Source organism: Triplophysa rosa, linkage group LG6 (assembly GCF_024868665.1).
Source record: "Triplophysa rosa linkage group LG6, Trosa_1v2, whole genome shotgun sequence".
NCBI lineage: Eukaryota > Metazoa > Chordata > Actinopteri > Cypriniformes > Nemacheilidae > Triplophysa > Triplophysa rosa.
This window is the reverse complement of record NC_079895.1, coordinates 8,414,591-8,442,415: the sequence shown is the minus strand read 5'-3', so window position 1 is coordinate 8,442,415 and position 27,825 is coordinate 8,414,591. Positions and strand designations below refer to the sequence as shown.

Sequence of the window (27,825 nt, the reverse complement as noted above, 5' to 3'; positions counted from 1 at the left end):
CTAGGCATGTTCTAAGGCGCTGCTGTGAACTCTCAGATCTACCATGCTGATGCTGCAGTGAGTGGATCGGGATTCGGGAAGCCCCTGTGTTGTGTTTTCGTATTAAGGTTTAAGGATTCGGGCTTAAATATTCAAAATGGCGGACGGAGGAGCAGCGAGTCAAGATGAGAGTTCAGGACCAGGTAATCATTACTGCATTTTACATATTCATATTCATATTCAAACGCTCTTTCTCTCAACCCAGAAATGCACGAAGGAGAAAGCGTAAACAAAATACTCAGGCCTGATGTTGCAGTCATATGCACTCTTTAAATGAACGTTTCGCGCAATAATTCTCAGTCTGTGCGACGGTGAAACTGGCGATGCGGTGCGACGGCAAATTAAAGGAAAAATGCCTCCTTTGTGTGATTACAGCCGCCGCGTTACATATTCATACCGCGGCTGAGCAAACGCCGCTTAGCATATTTTATTAATAATAATCGGCGCCTTCATGTGGGCTTTTGCATTGTCCTCGGTTAGAGGTTGTAGGAAATGTACAGTTAATCTTATCTAAAGGCTGCTGTGTGCATGCTAGGCGGCTAATGCTACTCCGGCGGCTTTGTGTTTCTGTATTGTGCCGTGAACCAATCCCACATATAAAGGTTTGAATATTCATTCGCTCGCAATCAGCCGGCGTCTGCGCAACGTGTTTACGAGCAAAATATGAAACGGAAGAGCAGCCGAGGTTTGCTTGGTATACAGTTGGGACACGGATTTTTAGCGCAGCGTGATTTTTTTAATGCCCATTCCCCTGTCTTTTGTGCCCATTGCAGGCGTGTAGCCCTGTTGTGTTATTCATGTGGGCCTTTCACAGCTCAGAATGCGGTGTTCAGCATGTTCTATCAGAATGAATTCGTTTCATTGTTGAAGGATGATGGAACGTTCCAAATTTCAGCTCTGTGAAAAATGATACACGGTATCCATTTGAAAATATTTTAGTTTTTTTAACAAATTGCTACTTTGTTACAATTTGTCTTTTGTTTACTCTCCGCGCAGCGTTTGTTACTGTAACATTGTATCGGTTGCTTAAAGAGATGTCATGCAGGCATTGTGCCAGGTTTATTTGCTAGTATAATAAGCGCTGTCTGCGCGGTAATCCTTGTTTAGGGACCATCTTCTACGTTATTGTTCCAACAGCTGTATGCGTGTGTATTTAACCATTTTACGCTTAACTGGATTTCATTACCCGTGAACAACCGAAAAATAACAACTTTCTGTTTCTTTTATTTAACCCCGACAACAAGGCCAAGTCATAAATTGGCTGTCAGTATGCTTCAGATGATTTAACTAAAGATGATTTGTCTAAACGCAACAGTGTAAATATAAATAGCCTATTCCCCTTACTATCGATGGGAGATGACTTAAAAGTAAAAAAAATGTTTTGGTGGTGTGTTTGTGAATTATCATCTGACCGACTAGGTAGAGGTTATTTGATTTACATATTATTAGCAAATTATATTATTTTTTTAAGAGTCAGGTGTTACATTTGTAGGTCTTTTAGTCAGATAGCATTTTTACTCTCTTGAGCAGGGTGTTGGGTTTAGAGAGCAATGGCATGCTGTGACACGTTTGTTTCCTGCATGCACAGCTTACATATAGTTTAAATTACCTGAATGAATACTGCTTTTATTTTTATGGTTGCTGACTCTTCAAAAGTGTGTGTGGAGTGGCAAAACATCACAGCACTTTGCATATCGGTCAATCCTTGTTTTTCCTCTTGTTCTGATGATGAGACCGTGTAGTACATTTCTAAAGGTTAACAGTCTATTTAATTGATTGTAGATAGGGTTGTCACGATTATGAAATTTGGCTGACAATTAATTGTCTTATAAATCATTGCGATTATGACGATTAATTGTCTGTTTTAGAGCTTTGACATTTAAATTTCATACATTTTTATTCAGCTTTGAAACGACCATATTGTTCTGAATATAAGACTGTTTTTTTATTGGAAATACATCGGAAAAAATTGGGTCATCATATATTTAAGGTTTAGGCTTTTACTTGTCAATAATACAACTGCCAAATACTTGTAAATTAAGGAAATTGATTTGAACCCAACATTAAAATACTATCAGTCATAGATAGGGCTGTCACGATTATGAAATTTGATTGACGATTAATTGTCTAATAAATCATTGCGATTATGACGATTGTCTGTTTTAGGGCTTTGGCGATTATGACGATTAATTGTCTGTTTTTGAGCTTTGACATTTAATTCTCATACATTTTTGATTCAGCGGTTGAAACGACCATATTGTTCTGAATACAAGACTATGTTTTTTTCTTGGAAATACATCGGAAAAAAGTGGGTCATCATATATTTAAGGTTTAGGCTTATACCTGTCAATAATACAACCACCAAATACTTGTAAATTAAGTAAATTGATCAGGTGTGAATTGAAGCTCCCATTAAAATGCTATCAGTCATAGAAAAGCTTCTAGTCTGTTTTTTTCTCACTTGCAAGACTACAATAAAATTTTACTTGTGTGTTAATGAAATTTTGGTAGACTGGTTTTCACACTGAGATTTGCTTAAATAATATTAAATTGTACTGCAGGTAATTTGTATATGTTTTTTTTTTTTTTAAGTGATCGTGTTGTGGTGGTACATTTTACAAGTATAACCATGCTTTAGTAACAATATACACACTAAAATATGCAATATGCAGATGCACTACAGCTCCCCCTAGTGTCTTCTATAGAGATGTGCAATAATTGCGATGATCTGAAACCATCGCGATGAGGTCAAACAATCGCGATGAGACGATTATTTAATAATAGCGACAGCCCTAGTCATAGAAATGCTTCTAGTCTGTTTTTATCTCACTTGCAAGACTACAATAGAATTGTACTTCTATGCAAATTAAATTTTGGTAGACTGGTTTTCACACTGAGATTAGCTTGAGTCAAATTAAATTGTACTGTTATTTTTATGGCACTGTATATGCTTTAGTTTTTTTTAAGTGATTGTGTTGTGGTGGTACATTGTACAAGTATTACCATGCTTTAGTTTCAATATATACACTAAAATATGCAGTACAGCTCCGGAGCTCCCCCATAGTGTCTTCTTTGGAGATGTGCAATAATTGCGATGATCTGAAATCATCGCGATGAGGTCAAACAATTGCGATGAGACGATTATATAATAATCGTGACAGCCTGAATTGTAGCTCTAAAATAAAACGTATAAAAAATATACTGAAGGCCTTTTAAATGCGTCTAGTTCTCCACAGATTGTTTTTCATGTTTTTGTGCTTGTTGTCCAGTGCAATGGTTTTTATCATATGAGATGCAAATATATGGCTGGCAGGATTTTTTTCTTCATATTATCACGCATTCCTGAGAGGCCTGCGCTGAATGTGGCTTTAATGTTTTATAAAAGCCTCTCTGAAAATCGCATTGTTGTCAAATTTAAAATTTAAATGTGTCTAATGTTCTGTGTTCATGGTCACTCATGAAATATTGAAATGTTTTCTCTGTACTGCATTTAATCATCTTTTTCCATTAATATACCCTTAAAGATTTGCTTGTGTAACATTTGCATATAACCACTGCAAAATATATTTCTGCCTGTTTGAGTGTTGCTCTCCAGGATAATTACCTAAATTGTTTAATGGTTTTCAAACAATCAAGGCTGTGGATATGTAAACATCTGGTAAATGAATAACACAAGTTTTGTCAGATTCTTCTAGTCTGGTTATTGAAATCCTTTTGCTTTGACTACATTCCTCTGAGGGGAAAGTTCGAAACTTGAAAATATCAGCAAAAGTTTCTTTTGGATAATATGATTTCTTTATGCATGCTTTGTCAGATCTTTGTTCTAAGATGTAAATCCCTGTTGTAATTAGGCTGAGGTCTGAAAATACCAGCTAATGAGGTGCACAGTTAATCTGGATATGCAAAGCAGTCTCCACGTTCTTTGGAAACAATGTGGCTTCAGAAGTCACCGAATGTGATCTGTGAAGTGCAATGAGGAGGTTGTTTGAATAGGATGGAGGAGAAGCAATCTCTGGTGCTTATAACGTGTCTATAAAGTTTTTTTTGTTTTGATCACATTGAAGCAAACCTCACCTGTTTTACCTAATTTAACCAGCACTTTGCAAATAATTGGGTTTGTGCCTTGAAACCCTAGTCTAGCGCAACACCGTAGATTCTTTTTGTCCCCTGTTTCTTTTTTCCCCTCCAAAAGCGATCCAATTAATATGCTAATGAGATGATAAATATTTATGAACATTTAAATTAGGGAAAAAGCTCTCAGAGCGCTGTGTGAAATGAATTGCTAGCAGGACTTCAAAGCGTCGCTCGGCTAATGAATTGAGGGAGATTTGCATATGGCTTTAATCAGCTGCATACTGATTACACTTCATTACGGGCGCTGTCAGCCGCTCCGCTTCTGTTCCGTTATAGAAGGGAAACGAACTTCTCTAGTTGTTATGACAATCATGGCACAGAGAGAGAGAGAGAGAAACGCCAACCGAGCCGGAGAGATTGCGAGAGGAGCAACCACAGTGTCAGCGAGCTCAGCTGTGCTCTACACATGTGCTGTGCTTCTGTGTTGACTTACTGAAAACCGTTTAGTCGAACAGAGACGTCTTTGCTTTGAGCGCTTTGTGTGAAAGGGGTACCGAGCTTGTTGTGATGCTCGTGGATACGCTTGAGAAAGCAGGTGCCACAGCTGCTGGTGAGTGATCGTTTGGAGTCACCAACAAAGTGTCGAGATGTTTTTGCTTTTGTAGTGATGAGTATCTGTTACGTTAAGTGGTGGTTTTTTTTTTTACTTCAGTTCAGTGAAGTTGCTGTTGATACTGTTAAGATCCATTTTTTTCCTTTGGTTTATTTATTTAGCGTTGAGTCTGAAAGTCAGATCTTTCTCTCTCCGTTCCAGATTCTAGAATGAGTAATCCATCGGAAACGAGTAAATGTGCAATGGAGAGCGGGGACGAAAACACTGGTGAGTCACTTGGTTTTGTCTCAGTCCGTCTCTTGTGGAACTCTCGGCTCTTTGGAGATGTCTGGCTTGCATATCAAGGCTTTCCTGCATTTGAATTCAATTGAGTCCCCGCAGATCTTTCTGCCCGATCTTTCCAACGCTGCTTTCCTTTGCATTTTGATAAGCGAATAAATAACACGTTCTGAAGGGTCACTTGTCTCTCGATATGTATTGCAGAGCTTTTTTAACATTCAAAATAAGAAAGGCCACAGAACCGAGTAAGTTATTTGAAAAGACCTTTTGTGCGGTTCTGATCTATTGTGGCATTGACTGCTTTTCTTCTTCCAGGTGCCCAAACAAATGGTCTGGACTTTCAGAGACAGACTGTGCAAACAACAAGCGCAATCACCAACGCACACGCACAGGCCCTGCTCCAACAGGTATATTCATTCTGTCTGAATTGCACACTTACTTGTGGTCTGTGTGTCATGAAACACAGACGCACTGGACAAAAGAGCTTTAGGAATTTAAAGATGTCCCCAGGGTCATGTTTCTCTTCTGTCTGTGTAACTGCCACTGTCTTGACCTGCACGTGTAATTATCATGTCTCTCTGAGTGACTCTCTCAGAGTCTTTCCCCCTTGTTATGGAGAGAGAGTATGGAAAGGGGATAATTGTCATTTGTATAATGCGCGAGATCTGTCGCTACGCCAGAGATTAGAGACAGGTAGGCTTGCGAAAACAGAACAACATTCTATCTCCTAGTTACAGGGGAAATTATTGGGCCCCATATGCTAATTAGCTGCTCTGCAGTTGCTCGGAAACAGATGGTTGAGAATATGCAAATCTATGCAGAATTTACATGTGCTGCATAACCGTTTCGTTAATTAGCATACCCGCTCTCCTCCGCTTGCAGCCTCGGAAGGCTGCAGTATTTTTATCACCGCAAATCACCACAGAGACGAATCGTGTTTCAGATTTTTCAGATTGTGTTGTGTTCTAGCATTTTACTTTGAACTTGTATTTGGCTCTGCTCTGCTACCTTTTAAACCAAAGACATGAACGACCACACGGATTCTGTTATCCATTCATGACAAAACGTGTGTGCATCCTTACCTGTCTTATCACAGGCCACAAACTGACCCCACCCTGTGCTCTGCCCATAGTCTAAATCTGATGCTTCAACTGAGGTTTTGACCTCCAGCCAGCAGGGTGTGCTGCCTCAGACTCGGCTCCTGTTGGCCGGGGGGGGCAGATCGCTGATGTAAGTTGCGGCTCTCACCAAATCCTTGGTGTTTCGAGTCTGACGTCATCACGCAACAGTGCGCAACAGTGTTTTTTAGGCAATTTTAACAATCAAAGGTAGTTTAGATGGTCAGAGTAAGGTTAGGGTTAAAGGTAAAGGTTTCGTAAGACTTGAAACACCAAGGATTTAGTCAAAACCAACAAGCCACGCCCACGGATCTGACTCGAAACACCAAGGATTTAGTGAGAGCCGTAAATTGCATGCTTCTTGCTCGGAGTGTGATCTGGCCCATCGTCCCCATCTCCATCATGTTTTAAGGTCTTCTGGAACAGCTGTTTTTTTGTAAATTGCTGGAGGCCATTATTGAGTCCTAACCGGAACTGGCCCTTGTTAACAGCAAAGCCAAGCAGATTATATTGGCCAACCAAATACTTGAGACAGTGGAGCAAGCTTCAATGTCATTGACTGTGTCGTATTTTTTCATGATCGAGCTATTAATATGGTTATTAAATGTTTATGAGCATGCATAATTAAAGGCACAGTTCACCATCCCAAAAAATTGTCATCAGTTACTCACCCTCGAGTTGTTCCAAATCTGTATAAATTTCTTTGTTCTGATGAACACAGAAAAAGATATTTGGAAGAATGCTTGTAACCAAACGGTTCTTGGCCACCATTGACTACCTTAGTAAGAAAAATGACAAATTACAATAGTGGTAAAAAGTGCTCCAGAACGGTTTGCTTTCCTACATTCTTCAAAATATCTTCTTTTATGTTCACAGAACAAAGACATTTATAATGCATTTTCCTACTATGGTCATTAGAACGTAGAAATGTATGCAGATTTGGAACAACTTGAGGGTGAGTAAAATCCAGAGCACAGATTTGTGTGTGGACTTTGTGATAATCTGATATGGACAACAATGATGACTTTTTGTCTTTGTCTCTCTCTCTCTGTTTGATTCCAGTTGACTTTGACTCCAGCGCAGCAGCAGTTATTGCTGCAGCAGGCCCAGGCTCAGCTGTTTGCAGCAGCCGTGCAGCATTCGGCCGGCCAGCAGAGCAGCACTACAGGAGCCAGCATCTCCGCCTCCGCAGCCACGCCCATCACCCACATCCCCCTCTCCCAACCCATCCAGATCACACCTGTAAGAGAGCCGTTTGTCGATTCCTATTCATTCCCATACTGTGGCGGGCTTGTTTAAATGTTACTTTAGAGAGGTTTTTATTTTTAGAAGCAACAATTGTAACAGCTTATCATGTAGTGGTTTGTTCAGTGCAATGCCTGGGGCGGAATTTTTAAGTGCAGTTCTTTTCAATAGAGAATCATTCTTTTGATGTAATGGGGTCATTTGAATAAATGACATTTGAGGAAACGCCACCACTGCACATATGGACTTCAAACATTAATCTGTTTTCAGAAAAAGATTTTAAATTGATTTTAGGGCTGTCAAATGATTAAACGCATCCAGAATAAAAGTTTGTGTTTACATAATATATGGCTGTGCACTGTGCATATTAATTTTGTATTTATAAACACATATACATACATGTACATATTTAAGACAAATATCAAATATAAAAATTAATAAATGTTTATATATAATTTTAATTATTGGTAAATATAAATAAATACATCTAAACATTTTCTATATAAATAAATAAATATATATACATACATGCATGCATACATACATACATACATACATGTATGTGTATGTTTTTGTGTTTATGAATACAAAATTAATATGCACAGTACACATACATATATTATGTAAACACAAACTTTTAATTCTGGATGCGATTAATCGTTTGACAGCCCTAGTGTGTATGGTTCAAAGTACTTTATACCTTAATAGTTTTCTAATCTTCACATTCTAAACTATATTCAGGATTCAGGCTTTTCTAAATGACAATAATTTAAATACACTATTATATTTGTATGGTGTTTTTTCTGTCATTTTGGACTTTGATAAGCCTTTATTGTACTCTGGTACGGTGCCGTCTATTAACATTCTTCTCCATATCTGGACCATGTTCAGCAGTTACAGCAGCTGCAACAGCAGCAGAACCTCAACCTGCAGCAGTTCGTGCTGGTCCAGCCGGGCCACCACATCGCAACCCAGCTGCAGCCTGCGCAATTTATCATCTCTCAGACGCCACATGGTCAGCAGAGTGAGTCTGGTGTTATATCACCCTCCTCTGAAGTCTCAGTCCTCATGCTTTTTTCTGAATGATTTGTCGTTTCTCTTGCACTCAACAGGTCTCCTGCAAGCCCAGAACCTTCTTACTCAACTACCTCAAAGCCAAGCCAACCTCCTGCAGACCCAGCCAAGCATCACACTTGCCACACAGGTCAGGGGCGAACTGATCTCTTCAACATATGAGATGTATTATTTAGCCCACCCAGATAGAAGACTTGTTTAAAATTTGAATGTCAACTGTTGCGAATTTGCTGCATAAGTAGTCACAAGCATTTTTAGCAGTTTTCCGGAAGTACGTGTTTTTCTGTGTTTTTGGTGTGTTATAAGTTGCCCATGCATGTATTAGACACGTAAAATTGCACAAATGAAAGTGTGGGAACAAAAGATGCATTCTATCTAAAAGCGAATGCTCAACCAGACTTGCCTGTAACGCCTCGTGTAACCACACCCCGGCGAATCTACGTAACTTCGTAACATGATTTGACTAAGACCGCCCAAATCTACACGTAGTTAAAGTGGGCGTAATTGTAAATCTCATTGTATCGCCTGTCAGTACAATTGCTTTGGAACCTGATGTTCTGAATATGGTAAGAGGCGTTACATTTCCATCACACGCTTGCAGTATTTGACCAATCACTACGCACTGGTGAACTGGCCAATCATAGCACACCTCGCTTTTCAGAGCGATGAGCTTTGTAAAAAATCAGCGCGTTTCAGAGAGTCGGGGCAAAGAGGAGATACAAAAATGCACGGTATGTGGAAAATACAACGTTTTTTAAACTTTAAATGGTGTATACACCATTGCGTTACATCTAAAACAAACAATAATATTCGTTTTAGCTGTGCAATATGACCCCTTTAATTCACATGTAGAAGATAAGCTTTCAAAATTTACAGGATCTGACTTCTGGCAAAATAGATCAATTCTGCACTTTAGCTTCTAATCAATTTCCAAACTGAGGTAAATTTAAAGCTATTGGCTATTTTAAAAAAGGGAGGAGCCGATCAACAAGCCCCACCCTCGCTCAATCAAGCATCAATGTCAATCAAGCATGTATAAAAAAAAAACGTGCACATTTCGAAGCACTTCAGTGAGTCTTTAAGAATCCTCCAAAACAATTATGGAACAGTAACCGTAATCTGTAATATAGTTAAATATTTGTAATTTTAGGGTGAATTCAAATAAATGTTGACACTTAGACGACTTAATAATTCACCCTAAATATTGCACGAAATTTCATACGTTCAAATGGAACGTTTCTTTTGACAGTTTACACAATTTTGTTTCTTTAAATATCAATTTGATGGTTTGCCTTTTTCATGAATCTTTCCTTACACCTCACAGCCTGCCACGCCCACGCGCACGATAGCAGCTACCCCCATCCAATCCCTCCCTCACACCCAGATGACACCAAAGCACATTGACACGCCCACTCTGGAGGAGCCGAGCGACTTGGAGGAGCTAGAGCAGTTTGCCAAGACCTTCAAACAGAGACGTATCAAACTGGGCTTCACGCAGGTACAGTTACAGTATATACAAAAGTTCATACACAGGATTTGTTCATGGTGTTTACTAATTTAAATGCTCTGTTCAAAAGTATATGATGACCATTTTTCGAAATCATCACAGATTGTCATTTGCGTGATCTTAACTTATACATTTTTCGTTGTTACAAGTGACATCATCACATCAACCTCTCTAGACTAATGCTGATGTGTTGCTTGCACCAGGGGGATGTTGGCCTTGCCATGGGAAAACTTTACGGGAATGACTTCAGCCAAACCACCATTTCTCGATTTGAGGCCTTGAACCTGAGCTTTAAAAACATGTGCAAACTGAAGCCCCTGCTTGAGAAATGGCTCAATGATGCAGGTATGTATTTTCTCTGATCTGAGACATTTTTGAACTCTCTCTCCTATGTTGACATTGCATACCATACATAAGGATGTTGGAAAGGATATGGAGGTTCCTGTTCGCATTCCTCTTTAGATTTAAAGCTCCTCTCAGGCAACTCCAACTCTCTCTTCTGTGCACATGCAGACTATGGTTTCTCACATAAAGCAAACTTGTTACTTAACAAATAGTAAAGATGCAGTTTGAGACAGGTGCTTATATCACTCCCTTGTGGTTTTGTACGCGCTGTTTGTGCAGAGAATCAGACGTCTGATCAGGGCCTGTCCAGTCCCAGCTCTCTTGGCTCGCCTGGGTTGGGCTTGGAGGGCCTGAACCGTCGCCGCAAGAAGAGGACCAGCATCGAGACCAACATCAGAGTGGCCTTAGAAAAGAGCTTTCTGGAGGTGAGCGACATCTCACATCAGAGAGTATTGCAAGACAGTGCTATAGTTCCTGTAGTACATTTAGAAAGTTGTTCGTTGAACCATGACTCACAACCCTGGTAAACTTCGTAAAATGGCCTAAATGCTTTGAACTGCAAGCTAAGCTTTTCAGCGAGTGTTTTGCCATAAGTGCGTTCCTGTGCATTTGCCATTTTCAAGCAGAACCAAAAACCTACCTCTGAGGAGATCACCATGATCGCGGACCAGCTCAATATGGAAAAAGAGGTGATCCGAGTATGGTTCTGTAACCGCAGGCAGAAAGAGAAGAGGATCAACCCACCCAGCAGTGGCAGTGCCGCCAGCACCCCCATCAAAGCGATCTTCCCACCTACCACTCTGGTACGATAGATCCGTGATGCGCTTTTTCTTTCATACTGGTTAAAGTTCTTCTTAACGTTTTCCTTCTGTTTTGTTTGTTAGGCCAGTCTTGTGACCAGTAATGTGCCGACTACAATGACTGTAAACCCAATTTTGCCTCTCACCAGCACTGTCTCCAGCGTCAGTTTCACTGGTAAGCAAGGCTCACCCAAACTCCACTGCAGTTGCAGCTAACAATGCGAAGATCATGGGTCCCAGGGTACATGCAAACTGGTAAAAACGAGTTGAGAATGATAAATCTCCCATTCTGTGTTACGAATGCTAGCATTGCTTGGCGTAATTTACTCTCTACAATTTGGTTGCCAGGCAATGTTGAACATTGTTGACAATCTAACATCTCCAAAAATAACACGTGCATTGGTGTTTCCTCCAGGTACGACTATTGGCTCGGCCACCACTAACACTGCATCCGTCATCTCCACTGCACCTGTGATCACTACCGCAGCATCCTCTCCCTCGCTCAGCCCTTCTCCCACCACGCCACAGACGACCTCAGTGGAGCAGGTGTCGCCTCAGGAGATTGTGACTGCGGTTAGTCAGGCACCATCCTCCCTGGCGTCCACTTTCGGCACCGGACAGGTGATGGTGGCCTCCAGCCTCTCTGCGGCTCTGCAAGGTGCCGCCCAGCTACCCACCAGCGCCAGCCTTGCTGCCATGGCTGCTGCCGCTGGCCTCAATCCTGGGCTCATGGCATCCTCGCAATTCGCTCCTGGGTGAGTTTCTCTTTATGTGGGACTGTTATGCAGTGGGTTGATGATGCACTCTTTTGTTAAGTGTTATGTTTACTATGGTGTTTCATGTGCAGTGGGGCTCTTCTAAGTTTGGCACCTGGTGGTCTCGGGAGCGGTCTGAGTCCAGCACTATTGAGCAACAGCACCTTGGCCACAATCCAAGGTGTGTGGAGCGGCAAGTACCCTTGTATTTACAATATGGCTTTGCATGTGCTTATTTAATCTTGGCGTCACCATTATGCACTTTTCTTTTTAAAGGGATACTCCACCTAAAAATAAAAAATCTTGAATTTATTTACCCTGTCATTCAAAACCTGTATATGACTCTCTTAATGTGGAACACAAAAGATATTTTGCCTTTTTTCTCAAAAACAATTAGTCAGTTTTGTGTCTATACAATGGGAGTTGTTGCCATTGTTGCTTGGTTACCAGTAGACATGACGATGTTGAGCCGGCATCGTGATTCCAACAAATGTTTCACTTTCGTCACGTGACTCGCTGCTCTGTGCTGCAAATCGCGTTGTAAATAAATATGAACAAGGCTAACACCGTGTGTACAATGGACACATGGCTTGTTCTAATGGGATTGTTGCGCCGCATCGCGTCACGTCCGGTGTGGACAAATTTTAATGGGTTCTAATTCGTTCTCTTGTCGCGCCGCATCCGGTGTAGACACGGTGTAAGGGGCATAAAACCTTGCACTGTACAGATCACACTGGCCTGACTTCTAACTGTGTAGCTTGCACTGTATAAAGAGGACGCACAGTTTGAGCAGACCCGCCTGACTTTATAACTCTATAAGGAAGACGCGTGTCTGCGCAGTCCGTATTGTATAAAGAACTCCTTTATTGAATATAATATCAGAACAACAATACAATCAAGCCTCACTTTATAACTGTGAAGCTCGCGCTGTACAGATGACACACGCCTGAATTGATAACTGCCCAGCTCACGCTGTATAAAGATGTGTCTCTGCGCAGCTCGTGCCAGACACGCCTCACTTTAAAACGCAGCAGGGCGATGTCATCGTTCATCGCAATGTTTCACTGTAGCCATCGTCCCCCTTGTTACCAGCATTCTCCAAAATTGTTCATATTCTGCAGAAAACGGCTTTTACTGGTTTGGAATGACATGAGGGTGAGTAAATAATGAAAGAATTTTATATTTTAGGGTGAACTAGGCTTTCAGTGCACATGGTCGCATTGCATTTGGCATGGCAATATGTAGTTTAATGACTAGAAACATGCATAAAAAAACAAAATGTTGTTTAATGACTAAATAATTCATGTTTAAAAACTGCAATCTGTAACTTTTTGTTATAATTGAACAAAAAATCATTTATTAACCAGGTATATAAACATTTTTTTTAAAACAATGTCTCTTTATCTTATCCTAATTTGTGACCGAAAGCTTATAATAATGTTTTATAATTTGAGCTGTCTGGTTGGATTTCACATGAAATGTCAGTTTGACATTTCGAAACCTGCAGTTTGAAGCCTGCAATTTTACATTTCGAACAGAGATGGTGATATAGAGGCAAAATCTACAAATTGCAGCTTTAAATGATTAGAATTGGTCTTATTTAGCCTATATTGGAAACGGGTAATTTCAGGGCGTATATTTTTCCAATTCTTTATATAGCAAGTTTTGAAACGTCAGTTCTAATTTTTTTTCAATTTTTTTTCCATCTTTAGCTCTGGCGTCTAGTGGCACTCTGCCTATTACATCTCTGGATGGGAGTGGGAATCTGCTGTTTGCGAACACCTGCGCAGGCAGTACCCCAAATCTTGTGACGACGCCCCTATTTCTGAACCCTCAGAACCTGTCACTGCTCGCCAGTAACCCGGTCAGCCTGGTGTCTGCAGGTGGGGCATCAGGTGCCTCTGGGGCCCTCAACCTGCACATAAGCGCTGATGCCCACCAGAATGCAGTTACCACGGCAACTATGCCCGCCTCCACCATCATCACAGCCTCAAAGGCCCAGTGAAAGCTTTACCCACTCTTCTCCTCTTCTATACGCTTACTCTTCATCAACTCTCTTGCTACCACCAAAAACAAACCCACATAGACTTAATGTCGATGTTTTAACTTTTAATGGTTACGTTTGTATCTTCTTTTGACATATCTTTTACACCTTAATGATGGTATGTTTTGGACCTCACTTTTTAGCAACCATAAGCGAATGTTGGCATCTCCATAGGGCTTGCATCAGGAGAGAGGAAACCTCCCTGGACATTGTGCCAAGTCTCTCTGTGCGATGCAAAGACATATTCGGTTTAGCGAGCTCATTCTTCGCTCCCATTCTTATATCACACTATATCTGCAACTCTCTTCTTCAGAAGTTCTTCTGAAATGCTTTAAACCAAAAAACTTTGTTTACTCCGTTGAATGATACCTTCTTAACCCCAAGAGTAGCCCTCATCTCCTCACATAGATAAAGAACACCTTATGTTCTTCTGTAGACGTTCTAGTCTCTTTCCACTGGAGATTCTGCTTTACAGGCTTTTTTACAACTTTTCCTTTTAAATGCACTTGTTTTTTTGTATCAAGCAGTGGGTTAGCTTTACGTCCTGTATCTTACTAACATGTGGTTACAAGGCTTTAACGGAGTAATAAGCGGCTGTGATGCGGTTTCATTGCTTTAAGGAATCGTTTGACAGGCCTTTCTTTCTAGAAACACTTCTAGATTCATTTTTTTTGTAGTTTACTCTGTAGTGGCCGACTTTAAGACTGGGTCTGAATCCAGTCACAGGCTAACTTAATACTAAAAGCTTTAAGGAATCGTGTGATTATCCATCGAGGGGGATTTGTTGGGCCGTAGCGTTTAATCTCGGTAATTGAAAAGCGTAAGGAACGTGTGTACTGAGAACTCACAAACCTTACGTGGCTTTACTTTGCAGGACTGTGTAACCACGTAAGGTAAACCTCCTCAAGGTCTTCCTCGCAAGGGATGTACTTTTGGTAAAGTCACCTGATTGTGAAGGTGTAGGTCAAGTGAGAGAGTTAAGTTGGATGATGTTATTTTTATTTTTTTTAATTGTTTGATTTTCTACTTGTGCACAGTATCTGTACCAAAAAAAACTGGATTTGAGAACTGCAGTCTGCTGAGTTTGAGCAGAACTCCTGTCACGCTTTAAGAGGTCTTTATTTCAGAGGTCTTTGTATTGCCTCTCTTTGAAGATATACCAAAAATCTTTGTTATACCTGTTGCTGTATATTGCTGTTGTAGCGTAGAAGCCTAAATATTTATGAGCGAAGGCTCTTGGTAGACCACAGGAAATATAATGCAATATTTTAAAAGTTTTTCCAAAGACTAAAATGTTTTTTTCTTTTCATTTCTTTCATTTTCTAATATTATTTTTGAAAAGGTGGCTGTCTTTCCTCAATTTTGTAAAGTGTCAAAGCAACTAACTAGATCTGGGGTGCCACAGCAAGATCATGGAGTACCAGCATGAGAACAGGAATTGTCCCTTTCGCTGGTCATTTGAGTGGGCAAAATATAGACAGAAAATGGAGTCTGTCCTGTTAAATATTTAAAAATGACAGAGATGCGTTCTTGAAACTAATGCCAGTATGTTCAGGCCTTGCAGCCTTTTAAATATTTTCCATTATTTGTAGTTCAGAGGTGGCAGACTCAGTCCTCAGTAATCTAAAATCAGGGCCATCGCTTCAATTTACGGGCACTATATCATTTTTTTATAGGTGTCCCTTCCTGGGGCCCAATGAGAAGGTTATACCATATAAAACATTAGTTGGTCCCTTCGTCACTGGGGGCCGATTTTTTTTTCAGTCATCTGGGAGCAGAATTGAATTTTAGCCGAATGTTTTTTTTTTCCCCGACCAATGTAATGCAGCCATGATGTAAAGCTTGAACCAAAGTCGTTTTCTCGCTAGCTGCTGTGCCTGTGTGGACCAGCGCAGTGCTGACCACACTTTCACTACTCACTACTGACAAAACTTTGCCATCTATTACACTTCTTTTTCACAAATTGTCTAACAGATTGCATTTGGCTTCATAAAGAAAAAAGCGCAGCGTTAACTTATTTTAGCTCTTGATATTGACGCATTTAATGATCCAAAGAGAAACTAAAGGGCCTTGTATTTAAGTGCTGTTGTGATTTCGGGAGTCCTTGGTCCTTCATTTCATTTTTCTCCCTTCTTTGTAAATCTAGGTTTTGGAAGAACCCAGATGCTGCATTGGTGTTGCCTAGCCAAAACGTTTTCACGAGTGTATAGCAATAGAAATAATACCACCAAAGTCTAAGGAGAACCTGTGGATGTGCAGAAGGCCCAGGAGCTTTTGTTGGCATGCATGACAAGAAGGTGAATTTTAAGCATAGCATTGGTACATTCTTTAAATATTTTTATGTTAAAGGAAAGTAGAGCTAGGTGTATTGTGAGAATTACATTAGTATTTCATCTGTAGCATTCCTGTTAACTTTCTTGAATTGTCACAGAGAAGTCGGCATCTCTTCCGTTGTCCCTATTATTGTGGCCCTGTCTGTCAGTTCTTTACACATGGTGTTTTTTTGTGTTGTTTATATAATTTGAAATACCTCAACAGCACTTACATGAAAGGTTCACTTTGCGCAAGACACCAGTCAACTTCAGAATGTACAGAAGCTGTTTGTAACAGTGTACAACTACAAACGTAATAGAACAGAAAAATCTGTAATAATAATGTCTCACAAGTCTACTACTGCTATTTCAAGTACTACTACTTAAAGGGTATTTCCAGGTTAACTTGTAATGAATATTTTGTTATCCTACTTTGCCAAAGTAAAAAAAGCCTTCGTCTTTGCGGCTGGGTCTTGTTGCTGCTCATTATGCTGGTTCTGTTCGGAAGTTTCAACGTAGCCTCTCTGGACGTGTCGATTTATGTTGTTTTTGCGCATTTGTGTCATGACCCGGTAGTGCCGGGACTGTGGGGAGTTACTGATATATTTATCTGAGGAATGACTCAAAAGATTAGAGAACTTCTTTTCTAATTTCTATATATATTCACTTATGTAAGATGCTCATATTTTATATTTGAACTAATATCTAGTTTGAATGTAGTGTTTTTGTCATGCTTATTCACTAAAAAGAAAACGTAACAAAAAAAACTTCATTTATATTATAGCTATTCTTAAAAAATAAAAAAAGAAGTCTAGACCAAAAATTGAAACCACACCTTTGTGATATGGGAGGGGCTGCCATGTGCCCCATCCACATTGAGGTGTGGTTTGTTCGAGTGGGAGGGGCTTGCGATGGTGCTCCTAAAGAAAGCTCCCAGCTTTTGTTGACGCTAGGGAAAAAAGACTTAATAGCACCAAACTACTTTTACATTTTTCTTTGCTTTTATGAGTTTATTTTGCTTTTTAACAATCTTTAACAATCATTTGAATTTACTTTATGCCTTTGTTTGTTTGTATATCATAAGGGAGCAACGTCACTGGCTTTCTTAGTTTGACGACAAAACTCACAATTATCATTTATGCCTTACTATTATTTCAGACGTTTGACACGTTGTAGCAATTTGTAGTGTGTGTGTGGTTGATGTGAAAGGTGGTTTTGTTGTGAATGCGTGTGCGCATGTGAAAGATGATGCAACCAAGCATGCACCAATGTCAAAACTCACGGTGCATATCGACCATGAAAATAACGCTGTGAGTTTTATTTGTGTGTTGTGATATTTTGGAACTGTTCACCTATTATGGTAGGTATAATTCAAGCCGGTTGGATACCTGTTGAAAAAGCTTTACTAATAACTCCAGCTGGTTTGTAGGGGGGTGGCGTTTATTGCAGGTGGTGCATTTATTTTGAAAGGTTAGGGTCTTTCTGACGAAATAACGCGGAAATACAGAAAACCTATGGCGTGAAAGTGGATATGAGGGCGCATCATTATCGTTGGATGTAATTGACCACTTGCCTGTAAATTTGAACCTGTGATCACGAGATGTTTCAGGTGAGATGTAGAACCTGGCCAACAGCGTCCTGTTTTTTGGCACTTGATTTTGGCTCGTGTGGATGCTCTGACTTGTGATTGGGTAGTTTCTCAATTGTAGTGGGGTTCGCTGCTGTAGACCCTTAGTCTAGTGACAAAATAGGGTAGTTGCAGAAGAGGTCATGCACTAGAAACGCGTGAGAGAGGTGGTCTGAGTAAAGGAGCTGTTGTATACCTCATTTATAACTCGAAACTGAGTAAAACCTGCTTTAGTCCACTTCAAAAGATAAAATGAAATAATGAACTGTTCCAAAACAGAAGCCTGCAGATGTCCGTTTATTGTTTGGAGTGAGGAACCGGGCAGATACCCAGACAGCTCGCAAACCCTAATTCCAGACATTAGTTGCCCATCCCACTTTTTTTGTATATTTTGCGTTATGCTAATTTAAATTCACACTGTAGCCATTTTGTACCAAAGCTTGTTTATGATTTGACAATCGTCGGCCTTATAAACCCCTTGATCCATTTCTGCCTCTGGTGCGGGTTTTGTGCGTTTGTGTGGTTTGCTTTCTTCTGGGTTGATGGTCTGCTTGTTTCTCACCTTCCCTGTGGTAACCAAAGACTTTCAAAGTGATTGTATGGACTAAACTCTTCTCGTAACCCTGCCTCAACCATCAGCATGGGATTTGAGATTGTCGGTCACACGTGTGCTGTGTGGGCGGGGCTTAGTAGAAAGAGGAAGAAAAACAGCTCTGCTGGCTTCTTGAAAGGATTTCTTAAAAGTAACCCTTCATGGGCTGGGTGATGTTTTTTAATACACGCTGAAGGAAGGCCTGAGCTCACTGCAAACTGCTCAGGATAAACTGTTCTCTGGAGTTACACTTTCTGTGGCTACAGCAAGGCAAACACTTTTCTGTCTACACACAACACATGCAATGTCTCTCCATAGTTAAATCTTTTAGATGCTGTCATCCTGTGGTTTCTGTGTCTGTGTAGTTCTCTAGCTTTGCTGTTTCCACTCTCATGATTTCAATTGGTTTGATCGATCAGCCGTGCAACTATGCATCCTTGTTCTCCATCCTGCAGGGGTGGCGTCCGAATGACACGTCTTTTCAGACGGGTCTCAACGTTTTATGCTGAGTAAAAGAAACTATAAGCTCTATCCCAAAGCAAAAATCCAAATATGAAATGTTTTACAAATGCAGATACCAAAGAATACTCTCTTCATTTTTCTTCTTCCTCACCAAACCCTTCAGCTTGTGTGTTAAGAAACAGAACCCAGCTCTGGCAGTAGTCCTAACCTCAGTAATTCCAAAGCTTAGATGTATATTTTGGTATTTTTCTGAGATGCTTATGGGGAAAAAACGTTTGTCGTTAAAATTTTCTTGTTTGTTGGATTTGTTGCTCTTTTTCTGTCACAGCATGGAATTAACTGCAAAACTGTCTTACTGTAGGTTAAAGAAATAGTATTTTTGTATGTTTTTGGATGTGTCGATGTATGTGATATCAGTTTCACTGCCCAAGTTATCATTGTTTTTAAAACAAAAGACAGAAAAAAGTTAAGTAAAAAATGTGTACATAAAACTTCTAGTCAAGGATTTCAAAAGAAATCTCTCTATACTCTCGTTTTCATATTTCCTACAGCTAAAGTTCAAGGAATTTCATTAACACCCTGTCACATACTGTAGATTCTTTCTTCAGGACCTGTAACTCACTGTTGTCATAGTGATGATTGGTTAGGTTATGGATATCACTACAAACCTGAACTCTTGTGCCACTCGTGGCCGGTTAACAAGTGAACATACCCCAGACTGAACGCTAAATGGCTACATCACTGTAGCTAAGAATGATTGTGTAGATTATAAGTATGTGAATCAGGATTACATGGTAGATTTGATGCATTTGTCTGCTGTATTTTGTTTTTTTTATATATATATAAAGATAATCTTTTACTGTATATGTACAGTTCCTTTTTTGTTGTAAACATCATTAAACCATTTTCCAAGTGTTTTAATATTCTAACTTTTGGTCTTTTAATATCAGACTTTTTTGTATAATTTAATGTCGGAGCACCTTATGTTAAATTAAAGTTTATTTTTACTGTATGTTTGGCCATAATTGCAGTATAAAAAATGCATTTAGTCTCATGTTGTTGAATGTGACACAGACTATTTTACTCATACAAAATATGTAGAAACGACAACAGACTGTGCTGCTAGACACAGACCAGTATACATTATTTGTGCTTGTGTGTTAAAGCATTCAAGAACCTCTTTTAACCAAAGGTTGCATATACACACACACACAAGATACCAAAAAACTATTGACTAAGTAACAAATTCACACAAAATACATGAATGCATTCAATAGAGATACATGATGATTTAGCTGTTAGTTTGTAGATAATCAGGTTCTTGTTGAATTCACACTATAGTAGTGTGATGTTATTGGGGAAGTGTGTACATCTCCACAGCCTCAGCTGCATCCCTTCTCCTTCCTGTTCGAGCCTTTAAAGTAACAAACCAATTGTAATAAGTGATTTTATATTCGCACGCACACACACTATCCGTTCATAAGTTTAGTATCACTTACAATTCTCCACATATAACAATAGCAAACTTTGGGATAACTGAATTTTTGTTTTTAAATATTATATTACAACTTGGGAATTAGGTTGTCACTACAGAAAACTGTTTTATTTGACCATTTTCAAAATATCCACCCTTTGATCAAAATTTGTACAAATGTACTTCTAACATTTTATCAACCAGCTTCTTAAGGTCTTACCCAGAGAAGCATTTAACCCTCTGGGACTCTACGCTACATTTTGAAATATTAAAAATCGTTGCTTCATCAGATTGAGATGACACTTGATTACTTCTCACATTAGCTATGTGAACACAAAAATAAATTATGGACATGATTCGTATATGTTAAAGGGTCACAAAAAATAGTCACACTTGGCTCCTTCACGGTGGGAAATATGAAAAATATGAAAACTCAGAAAATCTTTTGATGGTACAAACTACAAATCAGCCACTGTGCAGAAAAGTGTGCACTGTTCTCTCTCTCTCATGCTATTCTTAATTGTCATAGACTTGAATTGTTGTTTGTTGTTTTGAATGACGTTTTTAAAATAAATAATGAAGCATTCTCACAAGAGACTTTCATTTTAGGATGTAGATATGTTTTAAAGAAGAATGTGTGTCAACTGCTCAATTTTGTAGTGGGTCAAGCAAAGATGGCTATTTATTTGAGTAGAAAAAAGAAAATTGAGCAAAATGTAGAACAAAGCATTGTTGTTTTGTTTCTCAACTTGGTGCATCTTATTGATTTCTATTACAATAAATGCATTGATGATTTGTTCTCTTTTGAGAATATTTGGTGCTATAAGGATGCTCTATGTGCTATTTTTGAAAATAACTTAATCTTCACGTCTTATTGAATTGTTATGGGAGTTTTATTGTAAAATAAAAGCTTTGTAAAAATATTGCTCTCTCCGTACGTTTAAGCACATACCTTTATATCAAAATATAAAACTTCTAACCAAGCAGAAATAGTTGATTCTTAATGAAACGTGGTTATAGTGCTAACGCACTTATAAAAAGGTCTAGAAACATTTGTTTTCAGATATATATTTTTTTACATACTAGCATGCTTATTTGGACCACTGTATATATACTGTAGTTTATAGGGTATAATCAGAAAAAGGTACATTACCTCATTAGATTTGTTCTTGGATTTGCGAGGCTGCAAAGAATAAGTGTCATAGACATTGTACATTTAACTATAAACAACATTAATTCAGTCATTAACTTATTACAGACAGGATGCAAGTTATTGAGTCTCCATGTCACAATAAAAACACACTTGTTTCTATAATCTTACATTGCGTCCTGTGGGATTTATTCGCTGGTATTCATCATTCGATTGTCCTCTGAGTTCCTAGAAAATACACAGACCGGGATTCAAACATCCAGGAGACTAATGTAAGTGCACAACTACAATCAACCACAGGGGGACGGTATGGCTCCATCATTATGAATTTAAGATAAAAATAGCCTGTCTAATTCATCTCATTTGTTTCAGTTCCAGCTGAGGCACTGACCTGATATTGAGTCTCTTCCTCCCGTCTTCTAATCTACAGTGTGTAGATATGTACATATTAGAGATTGGTTTTAGAAACCATAAGAAATTTATGAAATGTTTATTATTCATTGTATCGTAAATGACAGACAGAACCGGAGATGTCGTCAGTATGTAATGCGACCTTTATCATAATTATACGTCTCATGCACTTTTTTTCCTGTACGTGGGATTGTGTTTATTTAAATAAACGTAAAATTATGAGAAGATTATCTCACCGGTCTGTTCAATTGCTGATAATCGGAATCCATCTGAGGCAGATCCAAATCCTGAGAAATACAGCGCACACTTTGCATGACGTCACATTCTTGTTAAACCTATTCAACTTAGAAATTTAGGTCCTTAAACCTTAATTAAAAGTTATTTATTATAACATTGGGAAAAATATACAAAAATGTAATATAGAAACATTTCCAATGTAAATGTATAGAGTGATTATTATTATTAATATAAATGAACTTATTCAAGTTATACATTGGCAGCATGTTTAGGCTACTGTCATATTTTGTGATTTTCATTTTAGAAATTTTCAAGTTAAAGTTGAACCAATATTAAATATAGGAATAATAGAGTAGAAATAATAGAGTGCTAGTCATAACAGAAATAACCCATTCATTGTGATGAATTATGAACCTCAAACATAATCCTTAACCCAGCCAGGTTTGTTTTCAAACAGATGTTGTATTAATAATGTATTTATGATAACTCACTGTATAAACAGGCTCATTTGGGTCACGGGTAGGGGCTGCAGGCTCTGAAGGGTCTTCAGGAACAGACCCTTTCCTCAGTAACTAAACCATGCCAAAACAGGTTAACGGTTAAATGTTGGTTAAATGTCATCAGTGAAAACAAAATGAGCGTGCTAGAGCTCAACTTACCTTCTCTCTGAAGTAGAGAGCAGTAAAAATGATAGAATACAGCAGCAGAATTACATCTAAAATATAACAATAAACTGGGTCGCTCGGTTGCATAGCCTCTGTGAACAGAACAAAAGTTTTACACCTTGTGAAGTAAATACTGAACAAAAACTTGATTGACTTATGGATGTTTTGTAATGTGTTTTTGTAATCAGTTCTGCCTCTCTCGGCTTTGTTGGTTTTTGTGTGTAGATGTTGAAAAAACAGCAATCAATAAATTAATTAATTAAATACAATGTAAACTGAAAAATAAAGAAATAAAAATAGGTGAGACGCACAGGTATGTATAAATCAGTCTTCTGATTAAACATTGAAAGAATCTCTGTATTTCCATTACATTAAGCTTTGTTTGTTTCTTGGCCTTGAAGTAGTAAGTGTGGATTTAAATTATGCTATAAAGAATTTGGTTAACAACATAAACATAATCAGATTTGGATTTGGATTTGAACTTGCACATTGCAATAGCATCGCTTTTAATAATCAAAACGGTTTGTGTTTTTTTTTACTCCTGTCAGAAGAGGAGTCTACAACTAAATAAACCCATAGACAAGTTAAAGATTCTTGAAATTACAAATGCACTCCCTCAAAGCTAGGTGTTAAAATTAATTTTACATCATGTGGTTTAACATTTAAATGATTGTTACTGCTGAATAGAGCTGCACAAATCTAAGAACAGTGTCTGATAATGCAGATTGTTTGAGTTTCGTGAAGATATAAAAATGTCTTGAATGTGGACAAAACTAGTTCTAAATATAACTTTCCTAGAAATACTCAGTAAAGAGTATGATTCGAAAGTGAATGAACACGGCAAGTTTTTCACAAGGCATGAACAATGCTTTACAAGAGGAAGGATAGGCTAAGCTATACATTGCAATACTGTAAGCTCATTGCATTGTGATTTGTTAATTTAGCAAGCGTTTATGGAGCAAAAGATTTATAACAATAATAATTTCAAAGTTAAAACGTCTAAAACTGATGAAAGTGTTATTGTAAAGTATTTTGATGTAGCCTACTTCACACAGAGCATGAATTCCTATGCAGTACCATCAGAATAATTTAAAAGCAAAATAATTGTGAAAATGATCATTTAGTATATATTTAAAGCAGGAATGTCCGATTAAACAACCTCTATAGTTTTGCTGAGATATAAATATGATTAGATAAATGCATAAAATAATAGAAGATAAAATGCACAATCCTGTATAAGCTCTGTGGTCTTGGCAAACTGGCACTCCTTCTTAAATAAGAAAAATCAATTCATAAATTAACAATTATCAATTTCAATAGCTTAGAGCATTCCAGCTGCACAAAGTTTGTTGGTTCAATCCCACATTCTGAGTAAATGTATAATCTGAATGCATTTTAGGTCGCTTTGGATAAAAGCGCCTGCCAAATGCGTAAAGGTAAATAAAAAATGGGAATGATTGACTAAAAACCTGCTACAGTATATTCTTAGGCTGATAGTAGTATTTTGAAGAAAAACTCTTTTAGAGTAAAGTAATCTAGACTTTTTTCTTTTTTGGCACGGAATTGTGGTGAATTATAGACAATGCTTGCATAACTAACACTGGAAGGCAGAACATCACTTCCTCTCTTCTATGTTAAGTAGTCCTAAATTAAGAACTTTTGTAGTTTTGCAACCCAGTCCTTCATGAAGAAACCTTCCTGTTCAGGGGCCGGTGCGCTTCTACCTGTGTCTCTGTTATCTTTGTAGAAATGTGTGTGTTTAATGTAGTTCAGTGGTTTCTTTGCATGGGACGTGGGAGTTAAAATAAGCACGCGAGAATGAGCACAGAGCAGTGAAGACCCGGTGCATCACATATCAAAAGGGTGTTAATGGGTGCTGGTGGCTGATGGTTAAAAATTGACCACACACCTATTTACGCGTCAAAGTGACACAAACACATTACTTTCTGCATGTTTATTACACATAGAATGAAGGACCTGGTCAAAATAAGACACAGTATTTAGGCCTACACACAGGCAACCGTTGTAGGGATGCGCCATGTTATGCAATCCCAACAAGCTTGCAATCAACAAAATAAATACTTACGCTTTGTAGTTAATTTGAATGTAAGGACAATATACAAACACAAAAAAATATTCAACTAGATTACAAACTGAAATTGCGTTGGGAATGGGTTTTTACAAATTTGGCCTCATGACGGCCAAGTAAAAACTATTTACAAACGATAAGTTAAAGGGATTGTTCACCCCAAAATGAATATTCTGTCATCATGCTCACCCTCTTGTCATTTCAAAACTTTCTTTCAAAGACTTTCTTTCTTCTTAGAACACAAAAGGAGATATTTCGAAGAACGTTGGTAACCGAACAACAGTGGACCCATTGACTTGCATTGGTTTTATGTCTATACAATAGATGTGAATGGGTACTGCCATTGTTCGGTTACAAACATTCTTCAAAATATCTTCTTTTGTGTCCTGTTTGAAATGACAAGGGGGTGGTGAGTAAATGACAAAAGTTACATTTTTGGCTGAACTATCCCTTTAATGTCACATAGTAAAATATTCAGGAATATGCTTTGGAAATACCTAATGGATTGAGCTTAATCTGTAAATGACCTGGGCTGCAGTTTGCTGAAAGCGCGTGTATAAATGACCTGGGCTGTGTTTCCCGAAACCTTATCTCTATACGTCGTTCTTAAGTTTATAATCACTACCACTCTAAACTCCTAAATTTAAGATTGATGTATAGAAAGGTTTCGGAAAGCGCAGCCTTGTACATTCCAAATAAATTAAATGATTACGCTGACAATTTTCTTTTATCCTTTTGTCTGTTGCTTCAATCTGGATGAAGTTTATTTTCAGATCTTACAGTGTGAAAATAAAAGTTAGAAGAAGAAACTAGTTTATGTTTTAATCTGTTTAACATGTTGTAGTAGCAGCAGAGATTTTATATGTTTATCTGATAAATCTGAAAAATCTGATGTGTTACTAAAACTCTATTCACACTCAAAGGCTTGGTTTCACAGGCTTAAGCTAGTCTCAGACTAAAATGCATAAAATGTCTAAACTGAAGACAATTTGCACTGACATATGTTAAAATATACCATTGCCACATGTCTCGCATGCATCAGTAATGTTTTTTTCCTGGCTTAATCTAAGCCCTGTCTGTCAAACCAGGCAAAAAAGTTTTTCGAATACTAATCATGTTTGGAACAAAATTTTCCCTTCAGTTTTTGCATCGAACAGTTAATAAGTGTTGACCAACTCTACAGTTAAATGTGCATGTTGAATTGAAACCTGTACTGAAACCCACTGAATTCACCTGGAAAATAAAAAATCATTGTTTAACTATAATTACAACCACCTCAATTGTTGTTGTTGTTGTTGTTGTTATTTATTTAACAACAATATTTTTTATACAAATAAAAAATCATGTACTGAGCATGTCTAAGTGATGGTTAACAACTGACTTATTCTTTTAAAATGCTTAATTTTTTTTACAAAAGATAAGGCTGGGTTTTACTTGCTTTATTGTGTTTTCTTTCTCCGGAAACAACATTCAAACATGAAGTTCAGTTGTAAAAGCTGGCATGTGTGCCACAAACAGCATAACAATGCTGCAAACCCTTCATCTTTAGGATCTTCTGCATCATGTTGCCAACAAAAGAATGCATTGCGCAGTCATCACATAAGGTCTTACTGGTTCACTGAAACTAAAATGGTCACCTAAAAAGGCCTTGATGTTCGATGCAAATCTTCACAAGTGAAAAAACCTAACTGGCACCAGAAATTCATATTAATTCCTAAAATGTACAAAGACTTCAGATTTATCAACACAATAAAACCATAGAGTAATAACCATCAAAACTATATTACTTAAGTGTATGGTACCCTCTGCATTAAGAATAAGAGTAGAATTGATTTACCTGCATCGGATATATGTATGGCCAAAAACAATATAGTCGCTGTCCCTCTCATTCCCATTACATTCCCTGAGATGACAGTTTCTGTGGATGTTGTTTCTTTGTGTTGCCTGGCCTGGTAAGTGATGTGCAATTTTTTTTTACCTTTCTGTTTTTACTGCTTATAGCCTACAGTGGCAACCCTCAACTAACAGGAAGTGGCCCTCGCCTTGAGTCTGTTCTAGTGAATGACAACCACTTGCTTAGGTCTTTTGTCCTCTCATCTCAAGAAAGTCTTACCAGCATTTCCTGTATATTTTTAGACCGACCCTTACGTTCTAACAATAAACGTTTTACCATTGCAAGATTATCGCATAGCTACTTTCTGTTTAATGTCTTGCTTTTATAAATTGCATATGTTTGTACATATACAGTTAAATGTTTTATTGCTTCATGGCAATATGAAATACTGAAAACTGAATATAGACATTTTTGTTTACATTGACAAACAGCTAAGGAAAAACATAAGCAGGTCATAACTTCAGACCAGAGATTGTAAACCTAACACAAAAATGACATTTTAGGTAAAAAATTAAAGTGGAAGTTACATTGCCCCCAAAAGCAACTTTGTGTACCATCTGCCCCCTGCTGTTTTGTATTTTTTGCTGCTGATATGCTTTTCCTGGTCAATTACAGCAGAAAAGAATATTTATAATGTGCTTGCAGAATCAGGGCTGTCCACTTACATCCTTAAAATAAAGGTGCTAAGAGTTTTTCACAGTGATGTCACAGAATAAGTATTTTCGGTTGCTCAAAGAACTGCAAAGGTTCTTAAAATAACTATGTCTTTTGTATGGTCTATAGAACTTTTCTGAAGAAATTCTGTGTTTATAGAAATAATGTTTTTAAAACATTACTAATGTTTTTGACTGCCAATTACATGCTACTGTCCTGACCAGACGTCATTTATAAGAAGTATTTTAAAACGGACTCTATGTCTAAACATTGAAATAGAAAGATGTTGCACAACATTCCCCCAGTTTTAGATTAGTTTCGTAGTTTATATAGGCCTACTATTGTCAGCAACATACTACTGTAAT

General features: G+C 38.2%; 2 protein-coding genes across 5 annotated transcripts; one reads left to right on the top strand and one right to left on the bottom strand.

Annotated features, from left to right (window-relative positions):
- Positions 1-28: 28 nt before the first annotated feature.
- On the top strand, positions 29-19,809 carry pou2f1b (POU class 2 homeobox 1b). 4 transcript variants are annotated; one of them, XM_057335699.1, is made up of 14 exons: positions 29-182; positions 4,928-4,993; positions 5,321-5,412; positions 7,186-7,365; positions 8,260-8,392; positions 8,481-8,572; positions 9,767-9,940; positions 10,153-10,294; positions 10,574-10,719; positions 10,921-11,097; positions 11,179-11,269; positions 11,510-11,849; positions 11,942-12,042; positions 13,562-19,809. In XM_057335699.1, the coding sequence occupies exons 1-14, from the start codon at positions 137-139 to the stop codon at positions 13,852-13,854; spliced, it is 2,073 nt and encodes a 690-aa protein (XP_057191682.1). In that variant the 5' UTR covers positions 29-136; the 3' UTR covers positions 13,855-19,809. The 4 variants fall into 4 exon arrangements, with proteins under 4 accessions (XP_057191682.1, XP_057191683.1, XP_057191684.1 ...); XM_057335700.1 differs by having other exon boundaries at positions 11,942-12,030; positions 13,562-19,808; XM_057335701.1 differs by having other exon boundaries at positions 34-182; positions 10,918-11,097; positions 11,942-12,030; positions 13,562-19,807.
- Positions 19,810-19,967: 158 nt separating this feature from the next.
- cd247l (CD247 antigen like) lies at positions 19,968-26,954 on the bottom strand. The gene is made up of 8 exons (XM_057335702.1): positions 26,750-26,954; positions 22,818-22,915; positions 22,650-22,730; positions 22,158-22,208; positions 21,902-21,934; positions 21,682-21,738; positions 21,514-21,543; positions 19,968-20,300 (listed from the first exon to the last, which is right to left on the bottom strand). Exons 1-8 carry the CDS (start codon positions 26,805-26,807, stop codon positions 20,238-20,240), a joined length of 471 nt encoding a protein of 156 aa, XP_057191685.1. The 5' UTR covers positions 26,808-26,954; the 3' UTR covers positions 19,968-20,237.
- Between the last annotated feature and the right edge of the window lie 871 nt (positions 26,955-27,825).

Coding starts and splice junctions, on each gene's coding strand:
- pou2f1b (XM_057335698.1), top strand. CDS start 137: ATGGCGGACGGAGGAGCAGCGAGTCAAGATGAGAGTTCAGGACCAG. Junction 9,941..10,152: donor TCAAACTGGGCTTCACGCAG/GTACAGTTACAG, acceptor TGCTTGCACCAG/GGGGATGTTGGCCTTGCCAT. Junction 10,720..10,917: donor TAGAAAAGAGCTTTCTGGAG/GTGAGCGACATC, acceptor GCCATTTTCAAG/CAGAACCAAAAACCTACCTC.
- cd247l (XM_057335702.1), bottom strand. CDS start 26,807: ATGGGAATGAGAGGGACAGCGACTATATTGTTTTTGGCCATACATATA. Junction 22,916..26,749: donor CATACATATATCCGATGCAG/GTAAATCAATTC, acceptor TTCTGTTCACAG/AGGCTATGCAACCGAGCGAC. Junction 20,301..21,513: donor CCAAGAACAAATCTAATGAG/GTAATGTACCTT, acceptor GTTACTTTAAAG/GCTCGAACAGGAAGGAGAAG.